Source organism: Somniosus microcephalus, chromosome 9 (genome assembly GCF_052327205.1).
Source record: "Somniosus microcephalus isolate GS21.2 chromosome 9, FLI_Smic_1.0, whole genome shotgun sequence".
NCBI classification, from domain to species: Eukaryota; Metazoa; Chordata; class Chondrichthyes; order Squaliformes; family Somniosidae; genus Somniosus; species Somniosus microcephalus.
Genome location: NC_140995.1, coordinates 156,499,342 through 156,518,791, shown reverse-complemented (window position 1 = coordinate 156,518,791; position 19,450 = coordinate 156,499,342). Strand labels below are relative to the sequence as shown.

At 46.9% G+C, this 19,450-nt stretch overlaps 1 protein-coding gene across 2 annotated transcripts in view; it reads left to right on the top strand.

Moving 5' to 3' along the window:
- Positions 1-19,450, top strand: part of epha7 (eph receptor A7) — a 378,611-nt gene that overhangs the window by 299,899 nt on the left and 59,262 nt on the right. For both annotated transcript variants that reach the window (XM_085997415.1, XM_085997413.1), the window contains exons 11-12: positions 9,115-9,240; positions 11,317-11,502. In XM_085997415.1, the coding sequence (XP_085853541.1) occupies positions 9,115-9,240; positions 11,317-11,502 (312 nt within the window). The remainder of the gene's footprint in view (positions 1-9,114; positions 9,241-11,316; positions 11,503-19,450) is intronic.

Here is a 19,450-nt window from a genome sequence, read left to right as displayed (position 1 = left end):
TCAGGATTTATTGGGCAGATTCGCCCTGACCTTCAAATAGTAAAGTCCTGTTAAAAGTTACTCTTGTAGTCTGTGTATTAATTCGCCATAATACCTACAGACTTTACAGTGGCGACGAGTTCGATCTTACCCTGCGGCAACAATACTTCCGAAGCAGTTAACGAGCGTCGAGAAGAGGCACCCGCCCTCGTCATTCTGCTGAGAGAAAACTCGAGTCTGCAGAGCAAGGAAGAAAGAAGAATTCAGACACGAAGCCTTCCATCAGCAACAGGCACTGATTGTCCCTTCTGCCACGGTGGTGAGTGATCCGATCAGCAGGAGAAGCAAGTCGGCCACGGTGACTGTGAGTAAAGGGAAAATAAAAAAATAAACGGAGGATAAGGGCGGTGAACTCGACCACGGTCGGGGGGGAAAGGAGCCGGACAGAAGTCGGGCCCAGAGGCGCTGAGACTGGGGCAGCGTGGAGCACGGAAGCCGCGGTACAAGCGGGCTGGGAGACGCAACGGCGTCGTGAGACAGCTAGACCGCAACCGGCGAAAAAGGCCGGGCAGCGACCGAGGCCACAAAGCGCTGCGACCGGGATCGTAAGGCGCGGGAAGATACAAAAATAAATAAATCGCGGAGAACTCAGCCGCAGCCGGGGAGGAAAGCACCGGACTGCGAGAGGGCTGGGAGGCGCGATTGGAAGCCGCTGAGGGAGAGACAGAGCCCGAGCGAGCGGGAGAGACAGAGCCCGAGCGAGGGAGACTGAGCGAGATCCAGCCCAGCGGCTGAAACTGTTCGCCGTCAACGAGTTGTACCCAGCGCCGGTTGCCCTGCCGAGAAAAGGGAACAAGGAACGCACTGAAGCCGACGCGCAGGCTGCGAACCCCGAAAGCCAGCGGTCGTCGCCCGAGGGAAAAGCTTACCCCTCCCGCCAGGGGAAGAAACGCGGGAAGCCGCCAGTAGGCGGGGAAGAAGACAGAAGCGGGAAACCGCCATTTTGAAAGTGGGCGGGGAAAGAAGACAAGCGCGGGAAACCGCCATTTTGGAAAAAAAAAAGTTAAAGAAATATTTTGTTGTTGTTTCTCAGGAAGAGTGGGAAGATGCCTAAGTGTAGTAACATCAACGGTTTCGATTCCGATGTGGAAGATTGGGCCACGTATGTAGAACGCATCGAGATATATTGTAAGGTCAATAAGATAGCAAATTATGACAAAGCTCTAACCTTACTAAACTCAATGGGTGCGAAGACATACGGGTTATTGAAGCATCTTCTATCACCAGCTAAACCGGCGGATCAGTCTTTCGCTTATATTGTTGCTGTCCTGAAGGATCATTTGAACCCCGCACCGCTGATGTTAGCGGAACGATCTAAATTTTACGTGAGAACGCAACTAAAAGAGGAAAGCAACGCAGAGTACCTGGTTGAACTGCGTAGACTAGCAAAATACTGCCAGTTTGGGGTAAATCTGTCAGAGGCACTGAGAGACAAGTTCGTGTGCGGAATGTCGAAGGAAGGAATACAAAAACGACTGCTCGAAGAGAACGATCTTACACTTGAGAAGGCTGTCCTTATTGCAGCATCGCACGAAGCCGCAGCGAGAGGCACGGCGGAAATGCAGCGGAAGACAGCGGTACTCAGTATGGATCAAATGACTTCGGGTACAACGAAATGTTATCGTTGTGGGAAGACAACACACGATCAGAACCAATGCTGGTTTAAAAACCAGGAATGTAGGAAATGTGGCAAGCCTGGTCACATAGCTAAAGTATGCCGGTCAGGAAAGAAGACCAGCAATAATAAGTCACCGCAGAAGAAGTAAAGAAAGGTACATAAGGTGACTGGGAAGAGTACAGATGAACAGAATTCGGATTCAGACTCCAACAGCAAGGAACTGGGTAGTCTGAGGATTCACAATGTGAGTAAAGAAGCTGACCGACAAACTATCTGGGTCACACTACAGATTGCAAAAGTCCAAGTGAAAATGGAAGTGGACACCGGATCGGCGTTGACGGTCATGAATAAGCAAGATTACAAAAAGTTGTTCAAACATATTCCCCTACGGGATACGGAGATAGTATTGCAGACATACACGGGGCATAAAGTATACCCCATCGGAAAGATAAAAGTCAAGGTGAGACACAAGGGCAAAGATCACCGAGGAATGGACATGTATGTGCTACCCGAGGGAGGTCCACCACTTCTGGGACGGGAGTGGATCAGGAAAATAAAGATAGACTGGCACTCACTAAACACAATGACGGTAGATTCCGGAAAGGAAGATGTCAAACCTGAACGGTTGTCCAGAATATTGGACGAAGCTAAAGAGGTATTTCAGCAAGGACTGGGAACACTGAGAGGAATTAAGGGAAAAATCAAGATTGCAGAACATGCAAGCCCAAAATTTTTCAAAGCCAGATCGGTACCTTACGCGATACGACCTGCTGTGGAGGCAGAACTGGAAGAGCTTGAACGTTCAGGGGTACTGTCTAAGGTGGACTGGAGTGAGTGGGCCACACCCATTGTTCCCGTCATGAAGTCTTCATCAAGTAACAAGCCAGGGGGACCGGGAAAGGTCCGCATCTGCGGAGACTTCAAGATCACAGTTAATCCGGTGCTTCACACGGTACAATACCCGCTTCCGCGGATTGAGGATATCTTTGCTTCATTGTCTGGCGGGAAACACTTCACCAAGATAGACCTGGCACAAGCATACTTACAAATGGAAGTCGAGGAAGAGTCGCGCCAGTATCTCCCAATCAACACACACAGAGGCTTGTATCGTTATAATAGACTGGTTTTTGGAGTAGCTTCGGCTCCAGCAATTTGGCAGAGGGCCATGGAGCAGGTCTTACAGGGGATTCCAAGCACTCAGTGTTACTTGGACGATATCCTGATTACAGGAGAGGACGAGGAGGAACACTTCGCAAATTTGAAACTGGTGCTCACCAGGTTGAAGGAATATGGCCTTCGAGTTAATCGCCAGAAATGTGAGTTCTTCCAGAAACGGATCTCGTACTGCGGTCATGTCATTGACCAAGAGGGGCTGCACAAGTCACCTGACAAGATAGAAGCTGTCGTGAAGGCCCCCGCTCCGGAAAATGTATCACAGTTGAGATCGTTTCTGGGGTTGATTAATTATTACCACAAGTTTCTGCCAAATCTATCCACGGTGCTGCATCTGCTGAATGCTCTGTTGCGGAAAGAAGTACCATGGAAGTGGAGCGAGGACGGTAAGAAGGCCTTTCGCAGAAGCAAGGCGTTGATTACCTCTGAGGAAGTGTTGGCTCATTTCAACCCAACGTTACCTCTTCGTCTAGCTTGTGATGCTTCCCCTTATGGAATTGGAGCAGTACTTTCACACAAGTTACCAAATGGCTCGGAAAGGCCAGTCGCATTTGCGTCCCGATCATTGACCTCCGCTGAGCGAAATTATGCTCAGATAGATAGGGAGGCCCTCAGCCTTGTGTGGGGAGTAAAGAAATTCAATCATTACCTGCAGGGCAAGAAGTTCACATTACTGACAGACCACCAGCCGTTGGTGTCTATATTCAACCCTAACAAGGCCGTTTCCACTATGACAGCGCAAAGGCTACAGAGGTGGTCCGTGTTACTTGGGGCACACCAATATGACATCGAATACAAAAGGTCCAAACAGCATGGAAATGCTGATGGGTTATCGCGCCTACCGTTGCCAGTAGTAGAAGAGGCGGCTACAGTGGACCCGGTAGAGATGTTCCACTCATCCATAGTGGAATGTCTACCAGTAACAAATTCGATGATCGAAAATGAAACAAGAAATGATCCGACTCTCTCACGAGTCTACGATTTAACGGTGGAGGGATGGCCAGCACATGGCGAACCAACGCTGCCCGCATCTTCGCAAAGAAAAGAACAGCTGTCAGTGTGCCGAGGAACCTTGATGTGTGGATCTAGAGTGGTGATTCCACCCAAACTTCAGCATAAGGTGCTAAAGGAGCTTCACGAGGGGCATCTGGGTGGAGTGAAAATGAAGAACCTAGCAAGAGCGTTTGTGTGGTGGCCAGGTATTGATGGAGACATCGAAGAAATAACCAAGAGCTGTCTAGGATGCCAGAAGGTCCAAAACGCGCCACCACAAGCTCCTCTGCATCCATGGGAGTGGCCCTCATCTCCTTGGCAAAGGGTACACGTCGACTTTGCTGGTCCATTTATGGACTCAATGTTTCTAATCGCGGTGGATGCACACTCCAAGTGGCCGGAGGTAATAAAGATGTCCTCCACCACCACGGAAAAAACCATCACAGTATTGCGGACCATATTTGCCAGGAATGGGCTGCCGGAACAGATCTGTTCTGATAATGGACCGCAATTTGTGTCCGAAGAATTCAGGAAGTTCTTAAAAAGGAATGGGGTCAAGCACTACACGTCAGCCCCATACCATCCCGCCACCAATGGATTAGCTGAAAGGTTTGTCCAGACCTTCAAGAAGGCCATAAAGGCCATGGGTAATGAAGACATCAACCTACAACATAAGGTAGATAACTTCTTGTTGGCGTACAGGAATGCAACACATGCGGTCACAAACCAAACTCCCGCCATGATGTTTTTCAATAGAAGACTAAGATGCCGGCTGGATTTGATTAAGCCAAATGTCAGAAGGGACGTAGAGAACCGGCAATTTCAGGGCATGAATGAAAGGCCAACTAGATCCTTTCAGATAGGTCAACAAGTTTTGGCCCGGGACTACCGTACCGAGAAATGGCAGCCTGGAACTATTGGGAAAAGGCTAGGGCCGCTGATGTATACCGTGGACATTGGTGACAGCATCATAAGGCGACATGTTGACCAGATCATAGGGTCATCCACAAAGGACCAACCTACTCCACAACCTTACACGGCTAATGTTGAAGCAGAGATACCCAGAGCACCTACCTCCGATCTGGTAATACTAGAATCAGATGAACCTGACACTGTCCTTCAAGCCGAATCGACCTTGCCAGAAGAACCTACTACCCCGCCGAAAACTACTACACCACCGAGGCGTTATCCGGACAGAGTCAGGAAGCCTCCAGAGAGACTGAATCTGTGAACTGTTTTGCATAAGTTGTATATATGTTATGATGTTATGTTAATGGGGAATAAGTATGTTGTAAGCTAAAAAGGGAGGATTGTAGTGTATGTAACTGTTCTACCTTTTAAGAGAACTATTGTATGTAACCGTCCACCTTTAAGAGAACTATTTTAGGTGTGGCACTACTTTATCTTGGCTGCTGTATACTGTAATACCGACGGTGACCACACCGGTATATAAGTGCTGTGTCAGGATTTATTGGGCAGATTCGCCCTGACCTTCGAATAGTAAAGTCCTGTTAAAAGTTACTCTTGTAGTCTGTGTATTAATTCGCCATAATACCTACAGACTTTACACACACCTGGAGCATTGTGTACAGTTTTGGTCTCCTTACCTAAGGAAGGATATACTTGCCATAGAGGGAGCACAATGAAGGTTCACCAGACTGGTTCCTGGGATGGGGGGGGATTGTCTAGAGTTTAGAAGAATGAGAGGTGATCTCATTGAAAGATACAAAATTCTTACAGGGCTTGACCGGGTAGATGCAGGGAGGATGTTTCCCCTGGCTGGGGAGTCTAGAACCAGGGGTCACAGTCTCAGAATAAGGGGTCGGCCATTTAAGACTGAAATGAGGAGACATTTCTTCACTCAGAGGGTGGTGAATCGTTGAAATTCTCTACCCCAGAGGGCTGTGGAGGCTCAGTCACTGAGTATATTCAAGACAGAGAGTGATAGATTTTTGAATATTAAGGGAATCAAGGGATATGGGGAAAGTGGAGATGAGGTAGAAGATCAGCCATGATCTTATTGAATGGCGGAGCAGGCTTGAAGGGCCAAATGGCCTACTCCTGCTCCTATTTCTTATGTTATGTTTTTATGTTTATTTTAAATAGGTTAACATCTCAGTTGAAGTAGCAGACAGAGCAATGTCATATAAACCTATACCTCCAACTTACACCAATACCTCTCGTAATTTGCAGGGTTATAGCTCATTATTTCCAAACCAGTCATTTTAATTATACCAGTCATTTATATGTTCTAATAAAAGAATAATTTAATAATTTTACACTTAGAAATCCCAATATCAAAATGACCCAAGGTCATGTTATATCATTGGCCTAATTATGAATTACCATGAAAATTAATCAACAGCACCTCTGACTGTGCATATGTGTGTATGTTTGTGAGTGTATGTATGTATATGTCTCTGTGTGTACTTGTTTGTGTCTTTATATGTGCACATAGGTCTGTATGTATGTGTGTGTGTCTGTGTATATGTGTATATTTGCTTGTGTGTTTGTATGTGTGCCTATAGATGTGTGTATGTGGTGTAAATCACAGTTAGAATCTGATCATTGCTGAATTATTTCAGAGTACATCAATCACCAGCAGTGGAACCTCACAAGAGCTGGTCATGTAATATTGATTATGGCACTGACCCCACAGTCCATCAGTTTGTAAACTTTGACTGTATTTCCCATTGTCAGAATGGCCCCCCACTAAAGACAGTGTAAATGATGCCTCCATGGCTGATCCATAATACTCACCACCTTAGGCAAAGCATTAATTAAGCAAGAGAGGTTGTCATGTACAAGGCTGGGCAGCTTTGAATCGGGTGGGGGTGGGCGGTGGCGGGGGTTAGAAATAATCTCTCCAAAGCCTAGATACTGCACTTACAAGTAGCACATGACAAATAAAATGTATGGACAGGATATTAATCTGACTGCATTTAGAACAGATTGCCTTTCTCGGCAATAGCTTTACCTGGTATCCAATATTACAGGAAGAATGGTCAGCAAGTTGACAGTGGGTAGATCCCATTAATAAATTCCACTTTAAGACCCAATTTGTCAGGCACATTGCCAGGCAGATTGTGATAAGAAAGTCATATCTGATTTAGGAACAACTTGGATAGACAAAGCAATTATAAATGAGAACAGGGAGAATCAGTTGGCATCAATCCACTGTAATTCTGTAAACTGGCAGTGTAGGTAATGCATACTATAAAAATTGATTTTTATTTGTGCCATAAATCTCACGCAGTTGGGCCTCAATGAAGTTCAATAAGAGTTCCTGAGCTAATCTTATTGCAAAAATGCAAAGTAACAAATCCAACTACTACAGTGTCTCCAGTACTGAAGCAGTTAACTAAAGTTGCAGTAGATCTCCTCCCAGGCTTTTCACAAGTCTGTTTTGTATTAAATTCTAGAAGCACCCCACCCCTACTCCCAATTTCTGCAATTATCTTAATATCAGACATTTTTTCTTTAAAAGGTAATGAATTACAATTCAATCCACAGGTATGTAACCCTGAACATAAACAAGTTCTGGATATATTTATAAATTCCTACCAGCCCCTGTGAGTGCCCCTGTATGGTAAAGTTATAGCCGTCCCCTTATGTGCACGTCTATATATAGGCACCCTTTTTAATCCTCTCATCCTACTGCATGCAACACAAGACCACTGTACTTATATGCTGTATGCTCCCTTACCCTCTTAACTCTGGAATTTCTTTTTCTTCTAAATATCCTTCCGAACCCCTCAATCAGTGTAAACTGTATGGTATTGAGTGAACGCAGCCTAAGCAATGCAGTCTATTTTTTTCTTTTTCTCACTAATTTTCTTCCCCCACCCCCCTCAGTTTCAGTACCTCGGTCAAGTGACCATTTTTCTTACTTGAGGCTTTATAATGATAGTCAGCAGACTATTCCACCGTGTGCTAGGATGGGGGGAATCACAGCTGAGCCCGATCCTGCCCACACACGGCAGCTACATGGATCCACACATGCAGCAGGAGTCACTGGATAGTGATTACGTCCATTATGCCTAGCCGATTTTCCCCTCCCTACCCCAGGAACACTGAGGAGAGTCACATACCCCTACTGCTCCAGTAACCGAGATTAGCACAGAACAGGGAACGAACCTGGGACTTGCCTGGTGTCTATGCTTCGGCTACTCGTGGATAAACTCGCTGAGCTACTGATGGAGCTTCCTTCATTGCCCACCATGAATAAACGCTGATTTTGTTCACCATATGCAGGGCTTCTGATTTTGAATTAAATGGCATTTATTTTGGGGCACTCCATCACGCTCTGTGCTCTTCTGGAACAGTACACTAACTCCAGCTGCCAGCTGTTCATTTATAACATGCAGGGATAAATAGATGAAAATGACTGCAGAAAATCCTTTGGTCTTTAACGTGAATATTGAGGAAAAATTGATACACGTATTAGATACAGAATGCTGGCAAGGAAACTGATACAGAAGGGATAGAAATTTTTTTTTTTAATGTGAATACTGGAAATCTGAAATAAAAAAAAAAGATGCTGGACGTTTCTGGTTGAGATGCTTCATCAGAACTAAAAAGGAAGATAAGTGAATTATTCTGTAAACAGAGAAATGTGTAGAGACATACTAATTACTACTACAAAGAGGAAAAGTAGCTGGATGATTTGCAATGCCTATCCTAGTCAGGTTTCCTTCCTTCAGTTCTGATGAAGGGTTTCCAAGCAAAAATGTTAACCTGCCTTTTTTCAACTGTTGATGGACCTGCTGCGTATTTTCAGAATTTTCTGTGCAAACAGATACGGTATCTAGGATAGATTGGCCCTAGTATCACTGAGACTACCTGAGCTATAGTATTACCAGTGTAAAGCCTAAAATTGCTACCCAGCCATTTTTTTCCCCTGGTCCAACTAGATTATTGATTTTTGCCCTCGGAAACTGGTCAACAATTTGAACCAGCAATAGAGTGAATATTTTTTTTAAATATATTGCATGCAATAACTTGAAATAGATGGCAATTTCCAAATCACAACTATTTCCAAAAACTCAGCTTGGACAGGAAAAAATGGTCAGTTGGCACCTCTAACTGGAACAAGTCCTCAGGTTACTGATAATATGGCCTGTCAGTAAATCTGATTCTAGTGCTTTGTTTCCAGGATCATTTTTCAGTCATTTCCTGCCATGGAATGGACTGAATCAGTGCAGATCCAAAGATATGTGTAGTGATGTTCCCACACATGGCAGCAGCACATAGTAATTCATCACAATCAATCTTCCCTCACGTCACTACAGTTAAATTACCAGGTTCAAGAACGTACATTGATCCAGAAACCTATGAGGACCCTAACCGGGCTGTTCATCAATTCGCCAAGGAATTAGACGCTTCCTGCATTAAGATTGAAAGGGTGATTGGAGCAGGTGAGTCTGTTACTGGCAGGTCATTGAGCTATTCCGCTTAAGTAATATTGAAGGTGACAGCAGTGTGTCCCAGAGTATGGGAGCCCAGTGATATTTTCCCATCCATTGTCATTTGAACTATGATTCAGCAGATATCAAGAGATGAGATAGAAGCTTGGTCTTCTAGTGTGTACCTTAAAATAATTCTAGTGTGAATTATAAGAATTTTTAGGAGCAGGAAAAGGACCATGAAGCCTAACAAGACCATCCCTTTTTGACAGATCTTAACCACACCTGCTTATCTTATGCTTCAACCCCTTCCTTTCCCAAAAACACATCTAATTTGTTATCCCTTGAACCCATTTGTACTGTGCACCTCAATGGTCTTCCCAGGTAACTTATTCCACAACTCTAATACCTTATTCAGTGAAAATATTGCATTCCACCTGACTTTCCTTTCTTACTCCTAATTTCCAGCTAAAGTGCAGGCTGGATGGCAGTAATTACTATTGGCCCAGATTCACCACAATAAAGTATGTTAAAGCAAACTTCAAAAAGATCTCGATATTGCCTGAAATATTTAAACTTATATTCGTAAAGGAGAAAAAATCTCCAGAAACCAGAATCTTTTTACGACTGGGATAGGATTCTATTCATGTCCTTGCCCTTCAAATGGGGATAACATTTTGTTTTTAAACATCTAGGCCAAATTCCCACGAGGGGCGGATGTGACCACTTGTTTTACTGCTGGCCGGGACTGTGATTTCAGGTGCAACATCCCTGATTCCCATTGAGAGAGAATTTAAATATGTAACTATTATAGATTATATATTATCCAACGGGAAGTAACTTAAAAGGAGCTCAAGACTCATTGGGGGCAGAATTTCAACTGTCAGCCACCCGTTTCTCGCCAGCAGTTGACAACCAGGGAGGGGGACGGGCACCTTTGGCTACCCCATTGATGCCCAAGACCCGTCTGCTACAATTTTCAGGTGGGCCTGTAAATGGGCAAGCAGCACACTCTGCCCATTTGTGTCAGATATTGAGCGACCTAACCAGCGACCCTTAAAGGGACCGAAGAAATTTTAATTTTTGTGAGGCCATGAACAGCAGGAGTGCTCCTTCTGGGCCCATAAAAAAACGTACTGCCCACTGCCAACCCGTGCAAGGCCTCCCCCCTCCAAGGCTGCTGACTGGCTGAGCGTGGGGACAGATTTCCCGCCCTCCCCAACTGGTGAGCTGCAGCGCGGCGCCCACTTGGGGCCTGCAGCTAGCCAGCAGCATATAACTGAGGCCTGAACCTGAAAATGGTTTGGGACTCCCAACACCAGCTTCAGGCCTGTATCGAAAGTCAAAAAAAAAAAAAAAAATTCTATGTAATAATGCCTTGAATCCACGTACTCACAAATCCTAAACAATATGCCCCTCTGCAGAAATAGTTCAACATTTTAAATCTGGGTCAGTTTTATAGTTTGGGCTCTTTGATGGAGTTACAGTTTATTTTTGTTTTCAAAGTAATGCTACTCATGTAAGACTGATATAACCCTTAAGAATAACCCTGGAAAAGAATGGCAACAAAGTGAAGGCTCAGATTTCTTTGTAAATGTTACTGTGCTGTCATATAGTCGTGAGGCCACTCTGCCCTTACTACACAACAAAAAAGCCATTAGCTAGGCAGGCCCTTCAGACAGAGAAAGAAGTATCATTTTGCATCAACACATGGTTAATTAAATCTACACAACTTTCTTTTAAACATGTTTTAGCTTCATCAAATTGTCATAGTAAAGTATGTTTTTCTTCAAAATGATATATTGTTGACGTGAAATTTTTTTTTTAAACTTCAAGAATCATTGGCCATGATCCTGGATATGTTACATCATCATTACTTCATTTTTATCTCCTTTTTACTGAGTTAGAATCATTCAGCACCACCTTTTTTTTAAGTTAACTTTTGTGAGGATATAAATTTAAACCTAAATTCTTCAGTTATTAAAGGGGACATCCAGATGACTTGGAATTAATCACTTTGAGAAGGGAAGCACATTTACTGCCACATGTCTCCACTCTGACTGAAATCATTCCCTCTCTGTTCCACAGGAGAGTTTGGAGAGGTGTGCAGTGGTCGCCTGAAGCTGCCTGGAAAAAGGGACGTGCCAGTCGCGATTAAAACATTGAAAGTGGGCTTCACCGAAAAACAGCGAAGGGACTTTCTCTGTGAAGCAAGCATCATGGGACAGTTTGATCACCCCAACGTGGTTCATTTGGAAGGAGTCGTTACCAGGGGTAAGACTCATAGGTGGCAAAATTGGGTCATGCCCCCTTTGGGGCGCTAACTTCGCCGGGGCTCTACTTTTAGCGCCCTGAAAATGTTAGCGCCCCCGCGCCCAAAATTCACTGGTAGCGCACCAAGAGGGAGGCGGGGCGCTTCCAGTAGCATCCTGCCTCCCTCTTGGGGTGCTGAATTTCACAGGGGCATTAGCGGCACTGCGCCCAGGCGCTAGTTGCTTTACGCCTCGTTGGCGCTATTGGGAGGCGCAAATCAACCGAATTTTTCCCCCATAGAATAGTACAGTGCAGAAGGAGGCCATTTGGCCCATCAAGTCTGTGCCGGCTCTTTTGAAGAGCAATCCAGTTACTCCCACTCCCCTGCTTTTTCCCCATATCCCTACAATTTTTTCTCCTTCAAGTATTTATCCAATTCCCTTTTGAAAGATACTATTGATTCTGTTTCCACCACCCTATCAGGCAGTGCAATCCAAATCCTAACCACTCGTTGCGTAAAACAGTTTTAGCTCATGTCGCCTCTGGCTCTTTTGCCAATCACCTTAAATCTGTGCCCTCTGGTTATCGACCCTTCAGCCATTGGAAACAGTTTCTCTTTATTTACTCTGTCTAAACACTTCATGATTTTAAACACCTCTATCAAATCTCCTTTTAGTCTTCTCTGGTCTAAGGAGAACCACCCCAGCTTCTCCAGTCTATTCACATAACTGTACTCCCTCATCCCTGGAACCATTCGAGTAAGGTTGATTTTTAGGGCTGTATTATACCCTTTTCACATTTTCCACTTTCAGCCACCCTCACTTTCAGGTCAGGTGAACCATGGTTAGGTTAGACCCAGAGTACACTCCCTCCCTCAACTTCAGAGGAGCAGCCTTTGCTGCACCAGTGTGATGTTTTTTATTTCCATCATCAGCCATCTTGTGGTCTTTTTCTTTAGTGGCATTGCCAAGCTTGGGTCAGATTCATGCTGTGAATTTATATTCAGTGAATACTGGATTGAGACTGCTCAAACTCATTTCACAGGCAGGCAGCAGAGAAAGGAGACTTTCATCATTCAGCCTGGGGTGGATTTGATCCAAGCCCCAGAGGTAAAAGGTCAGTGTGCCAGCCCACTGCCCGACAGCACTTCTTTCACAAAGTTTGGGAATTTAGGGTAATTTACAATTAAGGTTTGAAAACTAGGTGATTAGTTTCCTATCGAAGAAGTGACATTGACAAAGAAATAACACTGGATTTTCCTGAAAATTGGTAGGACTTCCTTGCTGGTAGGCACAGTGTAGGGGAAGATTTGATTTGTGCATTAATCTCAAATTACAAAAAGATGTGTTACTTTTCCTCAATCTATTTGAAGTATACAGTTATTAACTGTCAAAATTCAAACTGTTTGCCATATTTTTTTTTAAATTGTCACCTTAAATGAAATGCAGTATAAGTAATAAAAAGTGCAGTATAGATTTCTGGAAGTACATATTTTTCCAGTACAAAAATTATCTATTTGGACAAAATTGGCCTAAAATATTTGAGAGTCTGACGCTTCCTCACAGGAACACAATGAGAAAATCTGCAGGTGAGTCACTTCCCATCCCCTTTCCCACTCCCGACACCCTCAAACACCTCTTTACACCTTGGGTCAAAAGAAAGTGTAAAAAGAGATGAAAGATGATCATTATGCTATCCAGTTCTATTTGAATAATGACTCAGTCACAATCTTTACAAATCAAGACACGTTTTTGTAAATTTAAAGAGTGTGTAGAAATCATGGCAAATAAACATAGTGCTTCAGGTGGATTAATTTAAAACTGAACCTACTGCTTACAGGTAACTGTAAGCTACAATAGCAGCTTAGGCTGATCCAGGTAATTCTCTAACTGATGTGTCCCCACTCTTTCCCCTGGGATGATGGAACACCATTGTTCCTCTTGGTGGTAACTGCTAGATTTTATGACATTATACATAAATCAGCTTTTGGTTTCTGCTTCCTGCCAGTTCTAGTGAGAATGATATACAACCAAAGGAAACTGACTAACATAACAGGGGTGGGGGCAGACCATTAAAACCAACAGACTAGCTGGAGCATACCATTAGAATCAACAGGCTCAAGTGAGAATACACCAATAGAACTAGCAGCCTGAGATGGAGCATGCCAATTGAACCAACAGCATTGGATGATAACCCACCCATCTGGATTTTAAAGCTAGTATCAATAATGGTGACCATGTAACGACTGGATTGTTGTAAAAACCCATCTGGTTCACTAATGTCCTTTTAGGGAAGGAAATCTGCCGTCCTTACCCGGTCTGGCTTACATGTGACTCCAGTCCTACAGCAAGGTGGTTGACTCTTAACAGCCCTCTGAAATGACCCAGCCAGCCACTCAGCTGCATAAGACGGCTCACCACCACCTTCTCAAGGACAATTAGGGATGGGCAATAAATGCTGGCCTTGCTAGCGACCCCTACATCCCAGGAACGAATAAAAGGAAAACCAATAGAACCAACAGCCCGGGATGGGACATGTCAGCGGTATCAACAGTATGAGGGGCCGGGTGCCAATAGAACCAACAGGCAATCATGGATTTTTCACTTCCATAATGGCAACAAAGTTAATCCCATTAAATAATGTTCTTAATCCCTATTTAATTATTTTTAAAATAAGGTCCTTCCATTATTTGACATGTGCGGACTGTTGCTAAGCACGACACTCTCACCATGTGTTCAAACGGCTTTCGTTCGGGTCAGTTTCAAAAAAGCAGTACAAAATTGAACCCACTCATTCCATCCTTTATCACAGTGTTACCAGTGATGAAGAATCCCCTCTCCCTCTCCCCACAGTGTTGCCAGTGATGAAGAATCCCCTCTCCCTCTCCCCACAGTGTTGCCAGTGATTAAGAATCCCCTCTCCCTCTCCCCACAATGTTGCCAGTGATGAAGAATCCCCTCTCCCTCTCCCCACAGTGTTGCCAGTGATGAAGAATCCCCTCTCCCTCTCCCCACAATGTTGCTAGTGATGAAGAATCCCCTCTCCCTTTCCCCACAGTGTTGCCAGTGATGAAGAATCCCCTCTCCCTCTCCCCACAATGTTGCCAGTGATGAAGAATCCCCTCTCCCTTTCCCCACAGTGTTGCCAGTGATTAAGAATCCCCTCTCCCTCTCCCCACAATGTTGCCAGTGATGAAGAATCCCCTCTCACTTTCCCCACAATGTTGCCAGTGATGAAGAATCCCCTCTCCCTTTCCCCACAGTGTTGCCAGTGATGAAGAATCCCCTCTCCCTTTCCCCACAGTGTTGCCAGTGATGAAGAATCCCCTCTCCCTTTCCCCACAGTGTTGCCAGTGATGAAGAATCCCCTCTCCCTTTCCCCACAGTGTTGCCAGTGATGAAGAATCCCCTCTCCCTTTCCCCACAGTGTTGCCAGTGATGAAGAATCCCCTCTCCCTCTCCCCACAATGTTGCCAGTGATGAAGAATCCCCTCTCCCTCTCCCCACAGTGTTGCCAGTGATGAAGAATCCCCTCTCCCTCTCCCCACAATGTTGCCAGTGATGAAGAATCCCCTCTCCCTCTCCCCACAGTGTTGCCAGTGATGAAGAATCCCCTCTCCCTTTCCCCACAGTGTTGCCAGTGATGAAGAATCCCCTCTCCCTTTCCCCACAGTGTTGCCAGTGATGAAGAATCCCCTCTCCCTCTCCCCACAGTGTTGCCAGTGATGAAGAATCCACTCTCCCTTTCCCCACAGTGTTGCCAGTGATGAAGAATCCCCTCTCCCTCTCCCCACAGTGTTGCCAGTGATGAAGAATCCCCTCTCCCTCTCCCCACAGTGTTGCCAGTGATGAAGAATCCCCTCTCCCTCTCCCCACAGTGTTGCCAGTGATGAAGAACCCCCTCTCCCTCTCCCCACAATGTTGCCAGTGATGAAGAATCCCCTCTCCCTTTCCCCACAGTGTTGCCAGTGATGAAGAATCCCCTCTCCCTTTCCCCACAGTGTTGCCAGTGATGAAGAATCCCCTCTCCCTCTCCCCACAGTGTTACCAGTGATGAAGAATCCTCTCTCCCTCTCCCCACAGTGTTGCCAGTGATGAAGAATCCCCTCTCCCTTTCCCCACAGTGTTGCCAGTGATGAAGAATCCCCTCTCCCTCTCCCCACAGTGTTGCCAATGATGAAGAATCCCCTCTCCCTCTCCCCACAATGTTGCCAGTGATGAAGAATCCCCTCTCCCTTTCCCCACAGTGTTGCCAGTGATGAGGAATCCCCTCTCCCTCTCCCCACAGTGTTGCCAGTGATGAAGAATCCCCTCTCCCTCTCCCCACAGTGTTGCCAGTGATGAAGAACCCCCTCTCCCTCTCCCCACAGTGTTGCCAGTGATGAAGAATCCCCTCTCCCTCTCCCCACAGTGTTGCCAGTGATGAAAAATCCCGTCTCCCTTTCTCCACAGTGATGCCAGTGATGAAGAATCCACTCTCCCTCTCCCCACAATGTTGCCAGTGATGAAGAATCCCCTCTCCCTCTCCCCACAGTGTTGCCAGTGATGAAGAATCCCCTCTCCCTCTCCCCACAGTGTTGCCAGTGATGAAGAATCCCCTCTCCCTCTCCCCACAGTGTTGCCAGTGATGAAGAACCCCCTCTCCCTTTCCCCACAATGTTGCCAGTGATGAAGAATCCCCTCTCCCTCTCCCCACAATGTTGCCAGTGATGAAGAATCCCCTCTCCCTCTCCCCACAATGTTGCCAGTGATGAAGAATCCCCTCTCCCTTTCCCCACAGTGTTGCCAGTGATGAAGAATCCCCTCTCCCTCTCCCCACAATGTTGCCAGTGATGAAGAACCCCCTCTCCCTCTCCCCAGTGTTGCCAGTGATGAAGAACCCCCTCTCCCTTTCCCCACAATGTTGCCAGTGATGAAGAACCCCGTCTCCCTTTCCCCACAGTGTTGCCAGTGATGAAGAATCCCCTCTCCCTCTCCCCACAGTGTTGCCAGTGATGAAGAATCCCCTCTCCCTTTCCCCACAGTGCTGCCAGTGATGAAGAACCCCCTCTCCCTTTCCCCACAATGTTGCCAGTGATGAAGAATCCCCTCTCCCTTTCCCCACAGTGTTGCCAGTGATGAAGAATCCCCTCTCCCTCTCCCCACAATGTTGCCAGTGATGAAGAATCCCCTCTCCCTCTCCCCACAATGTTGCCAGTGATGAAGAATTCCCTCTCCCTTTCCCCACAGTGTTGCCAGTGATGGAGAATCCCCTCTCCCTCTCCCCACAGTGTTGCCAGTGATGAAGAAACCCCTCTCCCTTTCCCCACAGTGTTGCCAGTGAGAAGAATCTCCTCTCCCTCTCCCCACAATGTTGCCAGTGATGAAGAACCCCCTCTCCCTCTCCCCAGTGTTGCCAGTGATGAAGAACCCCCTCTCCCTTTCCCCACAATGTTGCCAGTGATGAAGAACCCCGTCTCCCTTTCCCCACAGTGTTGCCAGTGATGAAGAATCCCCTCTCCCTCTCCCCACAGTGTTGCCAGTGATGAAGAATCCCCTCTCCCTTTCCCCACAGTGTTGCCAGTGATGAAGAATCCCCTCTCCCTCTCCCCACAGTGTTGCCAGTGATGAAGAACCCCCTCTCCCTCTCCCCACAGTGTTGCCAGTGATGAAGAACCCCCTCTCCCTTTCCCCACAGTGTTGCCAGTGATGAAGAACCCCCTCTCCCTTTCCCCACAGTGTTGCCAGTGATGAAGAAACCCTCTCCCTTTCCCCACAATGTTGCCAGTGATGAAGAATCCCCTCTCCCTCTCCCCACAGTGTTGCCAGTGATGAAGAATCCCCTCTCCCTTTCCCCACAGTGTTGCCAGTGATGAAGAACCCCCGCTCCCTTTCCTCACAGTGTTGCAAGTGATGAAGAATCCCCTCTCCCTCTAACCACAATGTTGCCAGTGATGAAGAATCCCCTCTCCCTCTCCCCACAGTGTTGCCAGTGATGAAGAATCCCCTCTCCCTTTCCCCACAGTGTTGCCAGTGATGAAGAATCCCCTCTCCCTCTCCCCACAGTGTTGCCAGTGATGAAGAATCCCCTCTCCCTTTCCCCACAGTGTTGCCAGTGATGAAGAACCCCCTCTCCCTTTCCCCACAATGTTGCCAGTGATGAAGAATCCCCTCTCCCTTTCCCCACAGTGTTGCCAGTGATGAAGGATCCCCTCTCCCTTTCCCCACAGTGTTGCCAGTGATGAAGAATCCCCTCTCCCTTTCCCCACAGTGTTGCCAGTGATGAAGAATCCCCTCTCCCTTTCCCCACAATGTTGCCAGTGATGAAGAATCCCCTCTCCCTCTCCCCACAGTGTTGCCAGTGATGAAGAACCCCCTCTCCCTTTCCCCACAGTGTTGCCAGTGACGAAGGATCCCCTCTCCCTTTCCCCACAATGTTGCCAGTGATGAAGAATCCCCTCTCCCTCTCCCCACAATGTTGCCAGTGATGAAGAATCCCCTCTCCCTCTCCCCACAGTGTTGCCAGTGATGAAGAATCCCCTCTCCCTTTCCCCACAATGTTGCCAGTGATGAAGAATCCCCTCTCCCTCTCCCCACAGTGTTGCCAGTGATGAAGAATCCCTTCTCCCTTTCCCCACAATGTTGCCAGTGATGAAGAATCCCCTCTCACTTTCCCCACAGTGTTGCCAGTGATGAAGAACCTCCTCTCCCTCTCCCCACAGTGTTGCCAGTGATGAAGAATCCCCTCTCCCTTTCCCCACAGTGTTGCCAGTGATGAAGAATCGCCTCTCACTTTCCCCACAGTGTTGCCAGTGATGAAGAACCCCCTCTCCCTCTCCCCACAGTGTTGCCAGTGATGAAGAATCCCCTCTCCCTTTCCCCACAGTGTTGCCAGTGATGAAGAATCCCATCTCCCTTTCCCCACAGTGTTGCCAGTGATGAAGAATCGCCTCTCACTTTCCCCACAGTGTTGCCAGTGATGAAGAACCCCCTCTCCCTCTCCCCACAGTGTTGCCAGTGATGAAGAATCCCCTCTCCCTTTCCCCACAGTGTTGCCAGTGATGAAGAACCCCCTCTCCCTTTCCCCACAGTGTTGCCAGTGATGAAGAATCCCATCTCCCTCTCCCCACAGTGTTGCCAGTGATGAAGAATCCCCTCTCCCTCTCCCCACAATGTTGCCAGTAATGAAGAATCCCCTCTCCCTCTCCCCACAGTGTTGCCAGTGATGAAGAATCCCCTCTCCCACTCACCACAGTGCTGCCAGTGATGAGGAATCCCCTCTCCCTCTCCCCACAGTGCTGCCAGTGATGAAGAACCCCCTCTCCCTCTCCCCACAGTGTTGCCAGTGATGAAGAATCACCTCTCCCTCTCCCCACAGTGTTGCCAGTGATGAAGACTCCCCTCTCCCTTTCCCCACAGTGTTGCCAGTGATGAAGAATCCCCTCTCCCTTTCTCCACAGTATTGCCAGTGATGAAGAACCCCCTCTCCCTTTCCCCACAGTGTTGCCAGTGATGAAGAATCCCCTCTCCCTCTCCCCACAGTGTTGCCAGTGATGAAGAATCCCCTCTCCCTTTCCCCACAGTGTTGCCAGTGATGAAGAATCCCCTCTCCCTCTCCCCACAATGTTGCCAGTGATGAAGAATCCCCTCTCCCTCTCCCCACAGTGTTGCCAGTGATGAAGAATCCCCTCTCCCTTTCTCCACAGTGTTGCCAGTGATGAAGAATCCCCTCTCCCTCTCCCCAGTGTTGCCAGTGATGAAGAATCCTCTCTCCCCCTCCCCACAATGTTGCCAGTGATGAAGAATTCCCTCTCCCTTTCCCCACAGGGTTGCCAGTGATGAAGAATTCTCTCTCCCTCTCCCCACAATGTTGCCAGTGATGAAGAATCCCCTCTCCCCACAGTGTTGCCAGTGATGAAGAACCCCTTCTCCCTTTCCCCACAGTGTTGCCAGTGATGAAGAATCCCCTCTCCCTCTCCCCACAATGTTGC